Source organism: Polypterus senegalus, chromosome 3 (genome assembly GCF_016835505.1).
Source record: "Polypterus senegalus isolate Bchr_013 chromosome 3, ASM1683550v1, whole genome shotgun sequence".
Lineage (NCBI taxonomy): Eukaryota > Metazoa > Chordata > Cladistia > Polypteriformes > Polypteridae > Polypterus > Polypterus senegalus.
In genome coordinates this window covers 121,475,839-121,497,332 of record NC_053156.1, presented here as the reverse complement: position 1 = coordinate 121,497,332, position 21,494 = coordinate 121,475,839, and the positions used below count along the sequence as shown (strand labels likewise).

General features: G+C 39.9%; 1 protein-coding gene across 1 annotated transcript in view; it reads right to left on the bottom strand.

Annotated features, from left to right (window-relative positions):
* ascc3 (activating signal cointegrator 1 complex subunit 3) overlaps positions 1 to 21,494 on the bottom strand; it is a 683,087-nt gene that overhangs the window by 536,114 nt on the left and 125,479 nt on the right. The window contains exon 7 of the mRNA XM_039747862.1: positions 19,170 to 19,305. Coding sequence (XP_039603796.1) covers positions 19,170 to 19,305 — 136 coding nt within the window. The remainder of the gene's footprint in view (positions 1 to 19,169; positions 19,306 to 21,494) is intronic.

Here is a 21,494-nt window from a genome sequence, read left to right as displayed (position 1 = left end):
GCGCACAAACGCGTAGATCCTCACGCTACGGGAGAACAAGGAACACTGAGTGAGTTGATGGGCTGGCAGCGTCAGCTTGGGTAAATCCCTGAGTCGAGACGGATTGGGAAACGCGTCACGCATAACCACAGCCTGGCTCGTGGCTCATTAAGCAAACCAATGCTCGTATTTAGATCCGAATTTTTCGCTCATACTTTCCTCTTATCTTGAATTTCTCGTATACAAAGGTGATCGTACTTAGAGGTTCTACTGTATAGTATAGTGAATGAGGGCTTTGCCTTTTATTAGTATAGACATATATATGTGTGCATATATATATATATATATATATATATATATGCATATATATATATGCATATATATATATATATATATGTGCATATATATATATGCATATATATATATACTGTATGTATATATATATGTGTGTGTGTGTGTATATATATATATGTGTGTATCTATACTAATAAAAGGCAAAGCCCTCCTTCACTCACTCACTGACTCATCACTAATTCTCCAACTTCCTGTGTAGGTAGAAGGTTGAAATTTGGCAGGATCATTCCTTACAGCTTACTTACAAAAGCTGGGCAGGTTTCATTTCGAAATTCTATGCATAATGGTCATTTCGTTCATAGACTATAATAAACGTCTGCTTGATGGCCATGGGAGGCGGAGTTACGCCTCCTACGTAATTTAGTGCCTGCCCATATAAGGCCGTCCGTCAGTGGCAATCCAATAGAAACACTGCCGCTAAATATTCACGGGTCAATGACTGTGCTTATGCAGACGAAGATGAGATGGTCAGGGTGGTGTCTGGCACAAACTCAGCAATACTGCAATACAAACTTTTAAGTGCCGTGTCTTAGCTAACATTAAATACAGCCGTGAACATCGCACGAGATGGCACCAGCACAGCTGGGAACCTTCGATGCATGTACACCAATCGGCTCACGTGAACTGACGCAGTGCACAGACAAAAAGCAACAGTTCCAAAGAGTGCTGAACAAAAACCGAATTACACGATTGAGAAGGCAGCAAAAAAATATGAAGCGTCTGACACATACAAGCATATTCATAAGGGCAAGTACTGCGGAAACAAACCACACGGTGGAAAAAGTCAGTGTCCCACTAAAGGAAGACAGTGTAAAAAAAAACGTGCATGCAGTGTGTCAAGTCTCAGATAAAGAGGAAGACGAGCTGTTTATTGATGCAGTAAGAAACGAATCAATGAGTGAAACCTGTTATCTTTACAACGACTGACAAACACGGAATGTAACTTGAACACAACACATCCTACAAATACGAACCTGATTGAAAGAAATAATGATAATCAAATCCTTGATGACAGCAACACTCATAACACTCACAAAACAATTACTGTATATTGACAATCATGTTACGCTATTTTTAAAATGTTCCCTTTTCTTTTTCATAACTTCTTTAAGATACTACTTCTCGCTACGAAGCGTGAGTATATATATATATATATATATTTATATATACACATATACATACATACATATATATATACATATATAAATATATATACATACATACATACATATATATATACATATATAAATATATATACATACATACATATATATATATATATATATAAATATATATACATACATACATACATACATATATATATATACATATATATATATATATATATATATATATATATATATATACATACATACATATATATACCCCGATCTACATACTCTGAAATAGACAAACCAGACACTGTGGCGCAATAGAAGAAGCTTTGCCTCTAGCGCCGACGTTCGAGGTTCGATTCCCGAGAGGGGGTGCAATGAGTATGTATGCCTGATGACCCCAAAATTAGGGCGAAACACTCTGCATTATTTCACAGTAAAACTATTTCAATATATATATACACACATACATATATATAAGCGCTTCCCGATTCATTTTACCCTCGTATCCCTTTGGTTTGAGACGTATGAAAAAATATGCGGTTAACGCAGAAAGACAGATCACCAATTGAAGCTTTATGAATAATGGATACTTTATTCGCCATCAGTGATTGTTTTGGTAAAGCCATACTGAACGGTAAAAAAGTAAGAACGAGGGGAGGGTGACTTACTGAGGCACGCAGGCGAAACCACAATTGCACGCGAGCTCGATGTAGTGTGCGTCAACTCGATATGAATTGCGTGATCACATTCGAAAAAAATATATCTTTTCAAGTTCTATTTAGTCGACACAAATATCTTTGGTTGGAATGTAAGGCGAATTTACTCTTTACATTTCTATGGTGAAGAACAATTTATGCAATGATGCCTAAATTTAACTTACATTCCTACCAAAGACATTTCTGTCGACTAAATAAAAATTCCTTCTATTTAAAATTTAAATAGAACTTGAAAAGATACGATAGTTCATAATATCCACGCAGACTTGCACATAAGAGCGGGTGTCATCCATTTTAACAAGCAGCGTATTGCACTGATATGAAATAGCCTGCCCATTTAATTATTTAGGAAAGGATAGATAAATTAAGATTTTGTACAAATAATGTTTTTCATTTTTCTTCCTTGATGGATTCTGGCACCCCCAGCAACAGTTGCTCATGTAGCAAAGTGTAAAATGTTATCTATAATTTTATTTTTTTTTGTTATGAACTTTCCCAAAAGTGTTGATCCCTGTAAATAGTTTATAGTATACCAACAATATCATCTGTTGTAGCATGAGCGTTAATTAGCGTCACACCTCACAACCTGCGTGCACCACGTTTTAGGCTCGAACGCCAGAAGCGCGGTGGACGCTGTAGGGGTAGGTTGTGGTTTCAGTTTCTTTCCCAATATTTTTTTTATTTTTTTTTCATTTACTTTGTGTTAATAATTTATAATCGATTTAATCTATTATTTAATAGGCAGAGGGAAGAAGACGTGTATGTGACGCTGTATTTCTTTTTGTTTTGCAAAGGTATGCTATATAAATATATATATATTTTTTCTTTTCATTTGTTAAGAATATATAATTATAAAATTAGGATTTTTTTTGTATAAAGCTATGTGTATTGTAAATAGTTTTCTTTGGAAAATTGGAGTAATTTTTTAGTAAATATTTTTATATGTAATGTGTTTGTATAAATAACGCGAGAAGCACGGTGAACGCTGTAGGGGTAGTGGGCAGAAGACATGTATGTGATGCTCTGTCTATTTCTTTCCTTTTGTTTTGCAAAGGGGTTTACTGGAAGAAGGAAATAAAACCTTGTGTTCTAACCCAACGTGCCTACGTGATAATTATTTACACAACGCAGGAAAAAGCAGAGTCGAGTCGGTTACACTCGCACCCCAAAGAGTGTGTGTATATATATATATATATATATATTTATTTATATTTATACATATATATATCTACATATATATATGTATGTATATATGTGTGTGTGTGTATATACACATATAAATATATATATATTTATATACATATATATATATATATATATATATATATATGACAGCAACACTCATCACTCACAACAGTGACAAAACAATTACATTGACAATAATGTTACGTTTTATATATATATACTGGCAAAATACCCGCGCTTCGCAGCGGAGAAGTAGTGTGTTAATGAAGTAATGAAAAAGAAAAGGAAACATTTTAATAATAACGTAACATGATTGACATTGTCATTGTCATGAGTGCAATATATGACACACATATATACAGTATATATACATATACATCCACATATATATACATCTATATATATAATTCACTAAGGCAAGACAACCATGGAAAGCACGCCGGAAGGGGCGTGGATTCACTAAGCCGCCAACAAGTGAGACACCTATGTGGCACGCAGGAAGGAGCCACGCCCACCAACTCCAAGACCATTGATACAATGACAACTCACAGAGCCACGCCCACCAACTCGGACGCGTCGACACAGAAAACCAGCGCCATTTATATTCGTCTGTTGTAGAGGTCACATGCAGCTCCGACCCACGTTGACCGTTAATAGAGGCATGTTTCTCGCGGAGGTTAATCGCCATATGCGGTGTGTAAAACAGTTTGCGACTGTATCTCATGGGATCCTTAAAACGTTCCTTTACAACTGAGGTTAAAACACAATGAAGTAAGCAGTCTTTAAAAAAATGAGTTTTCGGTTACGACGCAGGACCGCGTGCACTATAGCAAACTATTTTACACGCTACATACAGCAATTCGCATCCGCGACAAACATGCGTCTTCTCAGATACTCCTGCTCTTTGTTCACACCCTCCTCCCACCGTGGTCGGGTGTCTTGGTGGATTATATATAGAAAGGCAGCCAAAACCGCACAGAGCAATAAAAAGTCTACGTGAGTCACAGGTGCATCTGGACTGTACAAAGACTTGAGTGACGAGTTGGAGGTGGGCACATGAGCAGGCAGTGTAAACTGAACGAGAAACCAGCAGACTAGCATGACGGAGGGAGCGGAGTGGATGTCCTTCTCCTCTCCTCCCGTTCCACCCTGAGCGCCGCACGGACGATTGTGTGTTGGTTCGTTCCGTGCATTGGTTAAAATCCAATGAAGGAAGCAGTCTTTAAAAACCAATAAGCCCTGTGCCTCTGTTTCATTACCGTCTCACCTGCTTCACCAATGCATGCCCCGCAACAAGCGACAGCCAACCGGGTAACCAAAGTCTTTGGGTTCAGGGGGGAGTATGGTTACAAAGCTGAAACTTAAAGGAATTGACGGAATGGCACCACCAGGTGTGGAGCCTTTCGCTTCATTTGACTCAACGCAGGAAAACTCACCCAGCCTGGACACGGACATGATTGACAGATTGATAGCTCTTTCTCGATTCTGTGGGTGGTGGTGCATGGCAGTTCTTAGTTGGTGGAGCGATTTGGCTGGTTATTTCCGAAAATGAACGAGACTCCGCCTGCCAAATAGTTACACGACCCAACAGCGGTCGGCGTCCAAATTCTTAGAGGGACAAGTGGCTTTCAGCTACGTGAGATTGAGCATTAACAGGTCTGTGTTGCACTTGTATGTCCGGTACTGTATGCGCGCTACACTGAATGGATCAACGTGTGTCTACCCGGCGTGGGGAGGCCGTTGAACCCCATTCGTGATGGAGACCGTGGCTTCCAATTGTTCCCCATGAACGAGAAATTCCCAGTGCGCGCGGGTCATACGCTCGCACTGATTACGTCCCTGCCCTTTGTAAAGCCCCCCATGGTTGGGTGACTTGGTGGATTATATATAAAAAAAAAAGCAGCCGGAACCGCAAAGAACAATGAAAAATCAACGAGGAAACCGACTGAGGCGGTGTTTGGAAAATTAACAGTCAACGTGACTCACAGGTGCGTGTGGACTGTACACAGACGAAAGCGACTCAGGTAGGGAGTTGGGGCGGGCACATAAGCGAGCAGTGCGCACTGAACGAGCGCAGTTCAACCCGCCCCCGCTTTGAAGGAGAAAGCGCGACGGCGCTCCTCCGGTTTTCAGTCACGGACAATTGTATGTTGGTTCGTAGCGTGCATTGTTGCAATGTTACTTTTCTTGGTGGTTTATTAAATTACAGATTTTTCAAATGTTTATTTTTTCCTCTGTGCTTAAAAATCATTTAAAAAGCAGCCTGATTATGCGGCGGGCTAGTATATATATATATGTGCAAAAAACCACGCTTTTATCAAGGCTTCCATCAGGTAGTCTTTTGAAATTACATTTTCCTCCAATCAGTCGTAGCAACGCGCTTTATTCCGACTCTAACATTTTTGTAGCTCTGATGTGTGCATCAATGTAATTCATGTACCAGGAAATCATGCATTCACAGAAGTTCCCCTTTGCTTGGAATTGAAAGTGTGATTAAATGCGTTATTTTTTTGAATGCGTTATGGAGTACATGCATCAAAGCTTCTCAGCTGTGCTTGTGATAAGAAAAGGAAACATTTTAAAAATAACGTAACATGATTGTGAATGTAATAGTTTTGTGACTGTTATGAGTGTTGCTGTCATCAAGGATTTGATTATAATTTCTTTCAATCAGGTTTGTATTTGGACAGTTTGCCCAAAACCACGCTTTTATCAAGGCGTAACTCCGCCTCCCACGGGCATCGAGAAGAATTCTATTATAGTATATGGACGAAAAAATAGGTTCCAGTTATGACCATTACGCGTAGAATTTCGAAATGAAACCTGCCCAACTTTTGTAAGTAACCTGTAAGGAATGAGCCTGCCAAATTTCAGCCTTCTACCTACACGGGAAGTTGGAGAATTGGTGATGAGTCAGTGAGCGAGTCAGTCAGTCAGTGAGTGAGTGAGTGAATCAGTGAGGGCTTTGCCATTTATTAGTATAGATATACATACATACTATATATATATATATATATATATATATATATATATATATATACAGTAATTATATTAATTATTAAAAATAATTGTATTGTGAACCACTAAACTAATATTCTCAAGTTAATATCAGCAAATTCACTATTCCTGAATTGTTATTTCCATTTCCTTTATGCTCAAATCTAATCTTCTATCCATAACTTGCCACTGCTCTTTTATCTCTAGCCAAATGTCTATTCTATTATTATCTTCTATCCACATTTACAGTTAAGGGTAATGGTAGAAATACAGTAAAATTACTGACCTGGCCTCTAAGCAAACACCTACATTCTCAATCAGAACAAAGAAATTATACAATTCCTCTGCAGTGTATCCTGGGTCTGCCCTGACCATCTCCTGGCTCTTGGAGCCCAGAAGCCATTCTAAGTACAAGGCTAAAGTATCTTAATTAGCTCCGCTCAATCTAGAAAAAAGCAACTCTATTCCAAGGTCATGTCATACTGACAAGCTCTTTATCCTGTCAGAGATAGTAACCCTGGCAAACCAGCATAGGCCCTCATTTCAGGCACTTCATTTTCATTCTTTCAGCTACTACTCAGAGCTTGTGACCATGCATGATAATGTGGATGCAGACTGATTTGTAAGACAACAAATTCATCCACAGACTTAGCTCCTTCTCTACCACCACAGTTCAGCATACATTTTGCATAATTGCTTCTGCCAATGTTACTTTAATATCTGTTGTCAGGATTTTACTTATGCACTACAAGTAAATACTTGAAACCTGAGTTTAACACACAATTCCATACGAGTTTCTCAATTGAGGACCACAGATTTTGTGTAAAAAAGAATTAATAAATTACTGAAGGATGGTTAATTTTAAAAAGTTTATAAAAACCCTCAACTTTGTCATCTTAAATAATTTTTCCAATATTGGATAATATTCTTATGATAATTTATTATCTACAAAATGAATACTTTTTGTAGTAGTAAGCCCTCTGAATTCGCGGGTTATGCATCCACGGATTCAACTAACTACGCACTGAAAACATTTGAAAAACAAAATCCAGAAAGTAGTACTCTGCTGTAGCCTTCTTCCACAGGAGATGAATAAAATGTCTCACAGGAATAAATTTGCAGCTCCTATATGGCAGCTAAATAGTGAGCCACCATGCTGATCTTAGCTGGCTAGCTGTCTACTCTGTAAATTGATCAACTCCGCTCTCTACCAATTGCCACCATTATGAAAGGAAAGCTTTTTCTCACTTACCTATCCTAGCTCAGCTTCTGAGCGCTACTATTTGCCAAGTGGGAAACAGTTTCCATCCTTACAATACCCGTAGTACTAAAGCTATGAAACAATATACACATATTCTAGACAATAAAGATTCTTAAACAAAGACTTAAAAATCACTAATTAAAACATTAAACTGAAACTCACTTCCTTAAACCGCTTCTACCAACAACAACAACATTTATTTATATAGCACATTTTCATACAAAAAAATGTAGCTCAAAGTGCTTTACCAAATGAAGAATAGAAAAATAGAAGACACAATAAAAAATAAAAATATTAATTAACATAGAATAAGTAAGGTCCGAATGGCCAGGGTGGACAGAAAAAACAAAAAAAAAAAAACTCCAGACGGCTGGAGAAAAAAAATAAAATCTGCAGGGATTCAAAAAAAAAAAAGGAGTGTGTCCATCAGCCTGCTGGCATCTGTCTGGGTTACTGTCTTTAAACTTAGTTATGGTTATCTATACAGTAGGTGTGCAGAAAGCTGTGCATAATAGAACTGGCTTGGAAACACACAGACTGTCTGTAAGTAATGAATACACTGTAAATTAAATACTAAAGTTTCAACTGCTGAAACCGTTATTATTGACAGGGACACACACGTGCACAGCACCAAACGCTGTCCTTAGTTTCTTTAAACAAAAGCCATTCTGTTGGCAATCCCAACTGTAAGGCACTCTGAAGCGCATAGTGTCACATCATATGCACAATTTGTTTCTGTGACAAAATGTCTCCTAATAAACAGTTTAGTGGTTAAAGCTATCTCTTAAAGGCTGATAGTGAGTGTAAAGTGCTATCTGTCAATGAGAAAATAAAAATCTTGAATCTTTTGAAAAGTTTCAGACAGACAGACAGACAGACAGATAGATGGATAGATACTTTATTAATCCCAAGGGGAAATTCACATACTCCAGCAGCAGCATACTTATAAAAAACAATATTAAATAAAAGAGTGATAAAAAAAAGCTGGTATAAAAGACAATAACTTTGTATAATGTTAACATTTAACCCCGGGTGGAATTGAAGAGTTACACAGTGTGGGACAGTGACAGCAGTCTGTTGCTGAAGCTGCTCCTCTGTCTGGAGATGATACTGTTTAGTGGATGCAGTGGATTCTCCATGATTGACAGGAGCCTGCTCAGCGCCCATTGCTCTGCCACGGATGTCAAATTGTCCAGCTCCATGCCTAAAATAGAGTCTGCCTTCCTCACCAGTTTGTCCAGGCATGAGGCGTACATCTTCTTTATGCTGCCTCCCCAGCACACCACTGCGTAGAAGAGGGCACTCACAACTGTCTGATAGAACATCTGCAGCATCTTATTGAAGATGTTGAAGGACGCCAGCCTTCTAAGGGAGTATAGTAGGCTCTGTCCACTCTTGCACAGGGCATCAGTATTGGCAGTCAAGTCCAATTTATCATCCAACTGCACTCCCAGGTATTTATGGGTCTGCACCCTCAGCATACAGTCATCTCTGATAATCACGGGGTCTAGGAGGGCCCTGGGTCTCCTAAAATCCACCACCAGCTCCTTGGTTTTACTGGTGTTCAGGTGTAAGTGGTTTGAGTCACACCATTTAACAAAGTCTTTGATTAGGTTCCTATACTCCTCCTCCTGCCCACTCCTGATGCAGCCCACGATAGCAGTGTCGACAGCGAACTTTTGGATGTGGCAGGACTCCCGAGTTGAATTGGAAGTTCGATGTATATAGGCTGAACAGGACTGAAGAAAGTACAGTCCCATGCGGCGCTCCTGTGTTGCTGACCACAATGTCAGACCTGCAGTTCCCGAGACGCACATAATTTGATCTGTCTGTAAGATAGTCCACGATCCATGCCACCAGGTATGAATCTACTCCCATCTCTGTCAGCTTGTCCCTAAGGAGCAGAGGTTGGATGGTGTTGAAGGCGATAGAGAAGTCCAGAAACATAATTCTTACAGCACCACTGCCTCTGTCCAAGTGGGAGAGGGATCGGTGTAACATATAAATGATGGGATCCTCCGCTCCCACCTTCTCCTGGTATGCGAACTGCAGAGGGTCAAGGGTGTGGCGGACCTGTGGCCTCAGGTGGTGAAGCAGCAGCCGCTCCATAGTCTTCATCACATGTGGCATCAGAGCAACAGGCCACAAGTTATTCAGCTCACTAGGACATGATACCTTTGGGACTGGGGTGATGAAAGATGTTTTCCAAAGCCTTGGGACTCTCCCCTGCTCCAGGCTCAGGTTGAAGATGCACTGTAGAGGACTCCTCAGTTCCAGCGCACAAGCCTTCAGCAGTCGTGGCAATTCTCCATCTGGACCCACTGCTTTGCTGGCACGAAGTCTCCTCAGGTCTCTGCTTACCTGGGCTGCTGTAATTGTGGGTGGGGGGAGACTCTCCCCTATGCTGGTAGCAGTAGAAGGCTGGGTGGAGGGTGCAGTACTCCGAGGTGAGAGTGGGTTAGGGTGGTCAAACCTGTTAAAGAAGTTGTTCATCTGGTTTGCTCTCTCCACGTATCTCGATGGTGGCACCCCGCTTCGAGCTGCAGCCAGTGATAATCATCATCCCATCACACACTTCCTTCATTCTGTTATTCTGCTCCAGCTTTCTCCTGTACTGCTCCTTCGCCACCCTGAGCTGGACTCGGAGTTCCTCCTGCATGCGCTTGAGCTCATGCTATTCACCGCCTTTAAAAGCCCTTTTCTTCTGGTTCAAAAGGCCCTTGATGTCACTTGTAATCCATGGCTTGTTGTTAGCATAGCAGTGTACTGTTCTTGCTGGAACTACAATGTCCATACAGAAGTTGATGTATTCAGTAGTGCAGTCAACAACCTCCTCAATGTTCTCACTATATGATTCTTGCAGGATATCCAGTCCGTTGTTCCAAAGCAGTCTCTCAGTCAGGGGACCACTTCTTGAATAAACGTGTGGTTGTAGGTAGCTCCCTCACTCTTGGTTTGTAGTGAGGCAGAAGCAGAACCAGGTTATGATCTGCTTTCCCAAGTGCAGGCAGCGGGGTGGTACTGTATGCATCTTTAACATTTGCATACAGTAGGTCAATAGTCCTATTTCCCCAGGTGTTACAATCCACATACTGGGAGAAGGCAGGTAATGTTTTGTTCAGCGTCAAATGGTTAAAAATCTACCGCAATTAGCAATAAGGTGAGATCTGAGGCTGACAGGCATCTTTTAAATAAATAATCACCGCACTCGCGCCTTGTTGTGATTTCTTTTGGATGGGTTTGGGTTGTTGGGCGTTGTAGCGTGGGAAGAGCAATTCCCATGCGTGATGCAGAAGCGGGCAGTCCTACACTTAATGCACACATACAGGATCACCCATGACCAGAGCTGCTGACTGCCGTGACTGTGCCATGTCCCTATTTTAAAAAGAGAAGCATGAGTGCGAGGGGTATAAAATAGAAAAGAGACGGAACATAGAGAACAGCCATTAGAGCAGCAGTGGGTGGAGAGGCAGGGCGAGCCAGCCAGCCAATGTTGGGAAAGGCAGCGCTGTCGTTTGACCCACATTGACCCACAAAGGTTTGGTGCTCTAGGGGTGGATAATGCCCGCTGTGGTGGAGGTGGCATCATCTCTAGGAATCCAAGGGACGACTGAGAGAGCATGATGGAAGATGGGTGGACAACCGACCCACGAGTGGTCTGGCTGATGCCGCTCGAGGCAACTAAGATGGGGGTCGGGAGGAGAGGACCATGGCTGCTAGTGTCTCTGGCAGCTAAGTGAGCTATGGGTGAGCTTGGGAGACAAAAAGGAAGTTGTGTTATGCTCATCCAAGTCAGGAAGGAAGAATGACCCACTGGCTGTGGTACTGATTTTAGTCTTAAGTCTTACTTATCTCACAGATTCCCACAGATTTTATGGATCACTTATTTATTTAGTGAACTTTTATTTCACCATCCCCTTGCTTGACTATCCACAGTGTTGGGTTTAAGAGGCTCCCATCATGGAAGAGGGAGCTTGGAGCCAACCCACGCCGTCACATAGTTGATTGTTGCTTGCAGAAGTCATACTGTATTATTTATGGACTAATAACTACTTACAGTACATACCATTTACATTTTGGCATCTGCAGTGAGGCACAGAACCAATCCCCTAAGAAAACAAGGACCGAAATACAGGTAAAATTCCATTACAACGAATATCTTTACAATGAAATTTTCATTCAACTTAGTATTTTTATGGTCCCAACACCTTCCCCATATGACACAAGTCTATAGAAATGTCAGTAGTATGAAGTACATTCAGCAGATACATTCATTACAACAAAGTGCCCAAAAGACCTTGAAATGCCTGAATGAATCAACCCCAGAGCAGTTAGTTCTGAGGCCGCAGGTCAGTTGTGCATATTGGTCCCCAAAGAGAAAAACTGTAATTTTTTTTTCTTTCTTCGAACTTTCCTCGTACTGTTTTTTTTTTTAGTTTTTTTGCCCTTTTTTGTTTCCTGCGGTTTACAGTAATACCTTTTGCTTATTGCTCGTCAACATTTGGAAAACATCCATTGGAATTTAACTCATTGTCACCCTCCTATAGAATTGGCAGACACGAAAAAACGATAACAGTTCACATTAGAAAATTACAGCTCTCAATTGCGGCAAAAGGCAAAAAGAAAAAAGACGTTGCCAGTGAATTCGGACACTGTCAACTTTCTTGAAAGACAGAGCAAAAAAAGTAGAAAAATCTCAGGTTGCAAACTTATGTGAACTGCTGCATTTGAAGACGTCGAAAAAGCAGTTTTTATGTGGTTCAGTGATGCTCGTTCAAGAAGTATTCCTATTAATGCGGCACTCATTCAAGAAAATGCGAGGTTTGTAAACTCTCTTGGAACCTCCCCCAACTAGACAGCAAGCCGAAGAGCGTCCTGAAGTGAAATCTCCACGTCTGTATGGGGCAATAGCAGTTTCACAGATATGCTGCGTCTCTCCACCTAAGTAAACAGAAAAGATCTCGAGGGGTGATGCAAGGTTAGGAGCACGTAAATTGTAAATGTAGGTAACAGGATTACTTGATCATTGACCTGGCCACGACTCCTGCCTAACTGCTGTGTCTGTGTATAGCAGAGTGGCAGATCACGCTACAATAAATAACTGTGATGTTCCTATTTCAAGATGAATAAAGCTGGTTTTGTTAAAGTACTAAGACTAAGCCTCATGTTTTGGGGTGCAAGACAGGGACTTATAGCGCAACCCTGATATTTTATGATTTGCTTCTGTGGCACTTCACTGCAGCACTGTGAGCCTCTTATTGCCCTGCCCCGGCAACAGACAAACAATCTTCCACAGACGCTGCAATCGCGCTTCAGGACGCACTTCAGCGTGTTGTTCCCGTGGGTGTGGGGTCTCAAAAGAGTTCAGAAACCTCACAATATGAAGAAGAAATAATGATTCGGGTCCTGATTAATAACTGTGCTGCCCACAACATGTTTCCACATTTATGTTCGCGTTGAATTCCTCCCACCCAATTGCAGCACTTCAGCCATTGGATATGGCCATCATTCGCACCCTGAAAGTGTATTATCGCAAGGAAATGCTGAGAAAAATTCTCATCAGCATAACTTGTAGGCAGTAGGAGATTAAAATTAACAGGAAAGAAGCTATTTAAATGATTGCAAATGCATGGATACAAGTTCAAGAGAGCACAATATTAACAAATATAGAATCTCATTACAACAAAATTTTTGCTATAACTAAATACTTTTTAGGTCCCTGGAAGTTCGTTGTAACAGAATTTTACCTGTATATGTGAAATTGTATTTGTGCTGTGTGCCACAAGCCTGTTTAAAGCTCAAGGGGCAAGAGCCATTGGCTTCTGCAGTGTTCTGCATTTCCTTAAGTGTGTGTGAGTGACTGCGTATGTGTCATCATTTCCCTGGCTCATCCTCAGACATGTCATTGACAGTTCCAGGTCCAAAAGCTACTGATGGTGATGCTGATGATGAAATTTGTAGTTTAACAGTGGGACATGAAAACTGCAACAACTTATTCTTACCATTTTTCTTTAAATAGGCTACCTTAGGGTAGCCACAGTAATCTGACAAAAAAGAAAGCAGATCAATATCAAGAATGCAAGCTTAGGAGGACTGTCTGACAGTACTAAATTGAAAAAGCCATCAAGGAAGCCTTAAATGTGCTCCTTGCACTTTGTGGAAAAGAAGCCAGTAGTATATTGATCTTGTTTATAAGAAGCACAGAGTCCTGGTGCAGAAAGAAAGGGTATTTAAAAATGTATTTTTCAATAGTATTCTGACCTCAAGCCCATAGGCACTGCTACCGGACAAACACAGAGTTTTGTGTTTAAGCCATGCAGTGTGTGTAGACTACATGTTCTTTACATCTCAAAATTTTTGACAGGTCACAGTAAATGCAGTTATGTAGTAAGAGGTTATGAGGCTCTCAGTTTACTTAACTGTTAAATTAATACTGATACATTTTTTCATATGATGATGCTAAATGAGACAAACCAGGCACCATTATCTTATTGGCTGAATGATTTCTGTGATGCAAACACTGTGTGACTGCATGTATCACTGGTAACTTGCAAACAAAAGAGCAGATATTAAATGGTAAATTAATACTGTTATATACATGTGCACAAACAAAGGAAAATCCTGACATGGTTCCACCAGATTTTACAAGGCAAAAAAGCTATTGGTCCACTCTCAAATATCTTCATGACTCCCCCTGCCTGGCCACTTTAAAGAAATCTGAGTCAAAATGTAATAAGCAACAATTCAGTAAATCGGTGTAAACCTATGGTTCTGTCAATAATCGGATATTCATCAATTATAGAAGCACACTGCAATAAACTTTACAGTAATGATCTTTTTTTTTTTTTGAATGTGCTCTACTATATCTACCCAACTCTATAAACCTTTAATCCTAGAACTCAATGACCATAAGATGGTGGGCAAAAGACAAATATTTGTCAGCTGCTTTACGTTTGTCCTACATCTGTGCATTCCTCTCTTTTGCCATTAGGTGGAAAACACAAACACACACTAAAACACTTAGCTGTGCCTACTCACACAGATATTTAATTTATCAGAATACAGGCAGTCCCTGGGTTACGTACGAGACAGGGACTGTAGGTTTGTTCTTAAGTTGAATTTGTATGTAAGTCGTAACAGGTACATTATTTTAATAAAAGGAATTTGGACAGATGTTTGTCAACATATTTATTTTTACCTTTCTGTGCATGCATTGTAAATGCTTAAACATTTTCAAATACAGTTTAGCCTTAAACAATGTTGGTAGAACATGATGGACTTGATCAAGAGGATGGGACTGGTCTCTAAAAGCAGGCATCAAGGAAAGTTTCCACGGAGCTTTTCTTTTTCTCATCATAAATAGCCTTGTAGCATCTCAGGCCTTCAGTAACTGTTCAGTAAACTCTGGTGAACCTCTCTGTATCAGGATCTTGCTGCTCTAACTTTGTTATTCCTGCTTCGATGAGACGAAATGCATCAGCTAACTCTTTTGTAGAAAACTTTTTCTTGGGAGTCCCTAGGTTCTGATTTTCTTCGCTGAATGCTATCATCTGCTGCTCTAGTTTCATAAGGTCTTCACTGGTTATTTCTTTGCTATGTACGTAACAGTAGAAGCAGGTTTGCTACTGAGAATGAATGGGGGCGGCGAGGGGCAGTTCACCACCCTCCCACCATACAGTAGGGCTGCAACGATTAGTCGACGTAATCGACGTCGACTACAAAAAATTGTCGACACAGATTTTTTATTGTCGACACTTCATAAACAGAACCTTCAATAGAGGCTCCAGTTACAAAGAACCACATTGGATTTTGTAACTGCAATGCATTACATGAACGTCTGGGGTCAGTATCGTTTGTTATTGTTTGTCAAGACTGCACACAGTCCTACCAATGAAGAAGAACGTCTGAGAAGAAGAATGTAGAGGAAAATAAACGTGGTTGCAATGGCGAGTCGGGTAGAGGAGGGGGAAGGAGATGGAAAAAAATTGAGACAGAATCTTTCTAAAGTGAGGGAGTACTTAACTTAAAAAGAAAAAAAAAAGTTTAATGCAGATTATGTAAAGCGGAGCTTTCTTTTCATGGCAGCATCATCGCGATGCATGAGCATCTGAAATCAAAGCATCCTGGAGATGTGATGCCGCCATCTCTTGAGAATTTATGCTGGTACTGTTAGTTAGTTAGTTAGGGTCACATCAGGATGGGAGGGAGAGCATGAATGTGACTGAGAAAATAAATGTAAAAAAAATCTAACTTTTACAAGTAACAAATTTACACCCAATCTGTTCATTTTCAAATAATATTGCATTAGCGCGATGATGTTTTCTGATTGGTACTATTCAGGTCATACAATGATTTCTTCAAAATGTCACATATATTTGTCTCATTCTTTTTTGAACATTCTTTCCTCTGCATGTCCTGGAGTCCTGTGCAGACTGGGCAAGATCGGGGGTGAAAAAAAATTGATCAAAACCGCAAGAAGGTACGGGAATCATTGTGAATAATGATGCATCCGTGCCACAATGGTTTCCAAAATGTACTATAAGGTCATAAAATGAATAATTCCAAATATCATATATGCCTATGTCTCTGCTTTTTTGTCAGTGCGGCTTTGACATCATGGGCCTTAAGGCGCATACTAATTCAGCGTAAGCAGGAACGCTCAGTAAAATTGAATAAAAAAAAAAAATCAAGTGACAATGAGATACGAATAAGGGAGATTTGCCAGCGTTTTGTGTGTCAGCTGTAATCCGTCCAGATCAGAGAATTTCCAGTTCCATTGTCTCAAAACACCATTCACATCTACAGTTATTCCCAGCTGCAGATAAAAAGTAACAGCGTCAGATCCCGGGGGGGAGGGGGGTTTTAGGGGGTTTTATGGGTGGTGCGTTAGTATGTACTGTGATCATTACTGACAGAATAAAAGTGAAAAAAAAAAAACAAAACGGTAACTTTTAAACATCTTATTATTTTCAAATTCATATGTTTCACTGGTTATTTTAATTTGATTATTATTAATTTTAATCATGTTAATGCAGAGATATCAGGGTGACATTCACAGGTTGACAGACGTGAGCAGATGAGGTAAGACATGCACTGGAGCCAAGAACAGGATGTGCAACCACAGGTCGCAGGCATCAAAATAGTCAGGCATGAAATAATCGTGACTAATCGAAAAATACATTGAACGATTACTCGATTACCAAAATAATCATCAGTTGCAGCCCTATCACACAGTCACCTCCACTTGCATACAGTATGCTGCCTGCAGCATCCGCCCATCGAGAATGAACAGGGTGCGGCCAAAGGCGGGTAGTGAATCGCCCATCACCACCCCCCTTTAACAGCTAGCCACCCGACGCACACTACAATGCTGCTCCCCGCTGCCCCATTCACCCTTAATGGCCTCCGTTCAGCCACAACTGGGTCACTGCTTGCAACATCACCAGCCACCCACCAAGAACGGGACAGGCTTCAAGGGACACTGCAAGGCTGCGTGGTGGGCGGACAGTGAAACGCCACTCTCCGCCCCATCCAGCCTCCGTCCAGTCAGGAGCTATAGCTGCGGCAGCGTGGTGGGCGGCCTGAGAACTGCCCCATCAAGCCTCTGTCCTGCATACGAGCAGTACTGTGTTTCCCTGAAAATAACACCGGGCCTTACAGTATATTCATTTTTGCTCCAAAAGATGCACTAGGGCTTATTTTCAGGGGATATCTCATATTTATTCATGTACAGCAATATTCTTCTGGAATATCATCAAAGCTCCACATTCAAATCCTAAATTCCAGCCTGAATTTCTTGCTACCCCAGCCGCTACAGGATCAATGTGCGTGCTTCAATGTTTGATGAATGGTTCAATGTGGTGAAGCAAAATGCCAACTGAGAATGAATGGGGTGTTCATAACAAATGTAGTGGTTTATTTTAAGAGGTTGAAATACATTTTTGGGATAGGGCTTATATTAAAGAGCAGCCTGAAAATCATCTTAGGGATTATTTTCGGAGTAGGTCTTATTTTTGGGGAAACACGATAGCTGCGACTCCGGTGACTATGGACCCCGGGGTCACTGCTTGCCGCGCACCCAGCCGCCAACTGAGAATGAATGGGGTGTTCCCCATTCAAAAACAGAAGCTGCCCGAGGGACACGACACTGCTCGAGTAGTGAAACCGCCATCCTCCAGCCTCCATCCAGCCACCACTTTGCAGCGTTCCCCAGGCCGAAGATGACAGAGCAGCAGTTACTGAGGAGCCTGCATCACGTCCCCCAGACAGATGAAGGAGCAGCTGCAGCCCCATTCGTAAGTATGAGTTGTTCATATGTTGGATGTCCGTAACTAGGGGACTACCTGTAACAAAAAGTCAGCATTAGATTGGCCCACCAAAATGTGTGGTGATTATAAGAAATGTAGTGGTTTACTTCAAGAGGTTGAAGTACATAGTAAACCAGAATAGTTACATTAAATATTTGAAATTAAAAAGTTGTGCTTCAATTTAAATGTTTAAAGTCAAAATATTCTCAAATGTAATAGGAAAAAACCATCATATTTGTAATCAATGACCTTGACATAGTCTAAAATAATACCGCAATGGTTATGTTTGAAATTTGCAATTTTTAACATTCTGCAAGTGGCTCTTAGAGGGCTTGGACCACCAGAAAAAAATTAAATATGAAAAATATTTTTACATTTGTGACAAGCAAGACAAGCAACCTCAAAATAGCATTAAATGACACCCCCACATACCTACATTACAGGTCCCTATTTTTTGTTTTTGTAAGAAGCTGTAAGTTTGACCCTTAAGGTTAGTTGATGTAGCATACACAACTTCAAGTCCTTCTGATCGTTTTTGCTGAAAAAAATCTATTGGTTTACTCATTATCATAACGCTGTAATTTCCTAAACAAAATATGTGTGAAAGTGGCCAAAAATGGGGGTTTTCAGGTCTAGAGGGCAAAAATAGGAGGGAACCTCAAAAAGCTTGACATAACTAGTCTTCAAGACAAGTGTAAAGGTATATTACATGTAGGAGATTTCCGGTATCGTCACATCAGGAAGCTCTGGACTAAAAACCCTGAAGTAATTTCAAAAGCAATTGGTATAAACAAAAGCATCTTCTGATCTCAGAAAAAATACTGACCTCATTGCCAATCCCAGTACCCCGGTATCCATATGGGTGCATTTTGGCTTTTAACCAAATGACAAAGAAGAGCCAAATAGTTTGAAAAGGATCAAACCTTTGTTGTATGAAACTCAGAATAACAGTAGAAAGTTCCAGGAAGAGAAATATATAAGGCAAAAGGAAAAAAATAACAGAGGAAATAGAGGACATGCAGCTTTAGACACCAGTTCAGAAAGAAAAGAATAGAGGACAGTCTCAATACAGTCAAACACTAAGAAACAAGCCATCCAACCAACAACATTACAACTATTCTGAATGCCCAGTGGAAACAGAATCAGTATACAGTACTGAACACATTCTCCCAGAGGTGAGCTAGTGGGAAAAGCGTTATTCAATCCAATGTTCTACTAGTGACACAGAGGTAAAGTAAGACTATATACACACCTTTGATCCTCCAATAAATGCTGATGTTTTCATCGCTTCAGCATAGGAATCATAAACATGAGGGTAATGAATTCTTTCATACTCTCTCTGTCTGCTCAAAATTGGAGAGATGCGAGCTGTTAGCAAAGCTTGTTCTCTGCAACAAAAACATTAAATACATACATTTAGATAGTTTGAAATAATTAATATTCTGCTTCTCTACTTTTATTATTGCATTACAATCACAGCCTTTTAATTCAAATTCACAATTTCCACAGTGAGCGGCTACAACACTGATTGCAATTGCTTTGTATTTGACAAAATGTATACTGTAAAGCAAAGTAAATAAAAATAGTACAACTATGAATTTTTTTTTTTTATCTTTCTTTCACACTGAAGCATCTGTAAACTTAAGAGAACTTTTTCAAAATACACTCAGTCCATTTTGGCTAATTTTAGAGAGATAACCGGTTACATGTTATAAAAATAGGTTTTAAATATAATATAATTGATATAAAAGCAACTACACTTACACTGTATTTTGTTCGAAGGAATTTTCAAAGCTCAAGTAATGTGTTTTTATGCAAAAACTAAGCTTAGTACTCTAAGTAAGTTTAGGGATCATTCTATTCAGCTAGACCATTCTGTGTATTACAGAATAACATAGGTATTATGAAGTTCAAAACAGTGTCATTACTAATAAACATAAAAGTGTTATTTTTTTGAAAATACAAACTATAGTATTTAGTATTAATTTTTTTGTAATATGATTAGTTATTACACTAACACAAGAATCCCTGAAGCCTACGAAAAAACTTTTTTTTAATCCCTGCCACCTTAAATTCCTTCCTCTCTATTAGCATCTTTTGTTTTGTAAATGTGTCCATCAGAACAAGCAGCCTGCTGTCCCATTCCCCCCACTGCCACAGTCAATTTGGACAAAAAGTTCTTCAGAGCTCAAGTCTTGTTTATCTCGGTGTCAGGTGCCTGGAGTTATATAGGGTACATAATATCCCTTTATTTGGAACACATGCACTTCACATGCGTTCCATGTCTACAACAACCTATGTAAATGTAGGATGACAGGAAATGTGAGAAATGTAAGAAATGTTGAACATATACTTAAAAACAAGTTTTTTCATGTTATAGTACTAATGAGAAAATTTTGACATGAAGTGTATAATGCGTGAAGACTGAAGTCCAAATATCAACTTTCACAAAAGGTACACATATAACAAAGCAAGTGCGCTTGTAATGGGCTAGATCTCAGTATTATAAAAAAAAAATAACATTTCGGTGTGTTGCTTAGTGTAATGGGCTATAAACCAGTGTTTTAAAGAAAAGGCAGAATGTCTGGAAAATTCTGCTACAGGTTATTGCTGATGGCTATCTACAGGACATAAATATTTACCTGTCTTGCTAAAGAGTCACCTGCTTCGAATAGTCAGACTGCTTTGATTTAGTATCTCATCTACATACAGTATTGGAATACAGAACTGTCTGCTTCCTTGGAAAATTGGTTTCTAATCAAGGAATCAAAGTAAATGTGTTTACACTATTTGTTATGCAGAGGAAATTGGCTTGCACCATTGTTTTCACTGATTGCCGCCATGTGATCTATACAGAAATTGAAGTATATATATATTTCTGGGAAAAGGAGAATAAAGAAGACAGTGAAGTATGGTCTGAGACTCGGGACTGCTGTCTGTTTCTTTTATGTTTTACACCATATCACTGTAGCTACATCCTGTAGCACCAGTGGCTTGTACCTGGCCCAGGTTCCCCAAGGCCTGAGGTCGGTAACACGCTTATATTCAAAAATATAACCGAAGAAAAAGAAACCAGGTTAGGGTACGACGTGGACACGACCGCTTGGGTGGTGCTGAGGTAAGAGCTGCTGACTCATAATGAAAAGGTTGCGGGTTCAAGTCCGGCCACTAACTACAATTACCATTTTCAGTAGTGAGCTGCTCTTATTGTTACTATTATACAATAAAAACATACATTTGATTTGAGTCTGTAACACCCAGTGTAAATTTATGCTACTTGTAAAGGTTAGCTTTTTTTTTTTTCTCAGTTTAATTCGCTTAGCAACGTTAACGCTCCCCCGATCCGACACTGCTGTTTTTAAATAAAGACATACTATAACTAAGGTGAATTCAGATAAGGATGAGGGTTCTACATCGGAGAAAGAGAACAGAAGCCCTCCCCGCAAGAAAAGTCCATTCACAAATAAGAACAACACGGAGGAACAAAGGATAAAGGCGAAATATGGCACCATTTGGATGCAAGAGATTGGGCGTCATCCTGACAATGGATATTATTGGTCAATTTGCCACGCATGTC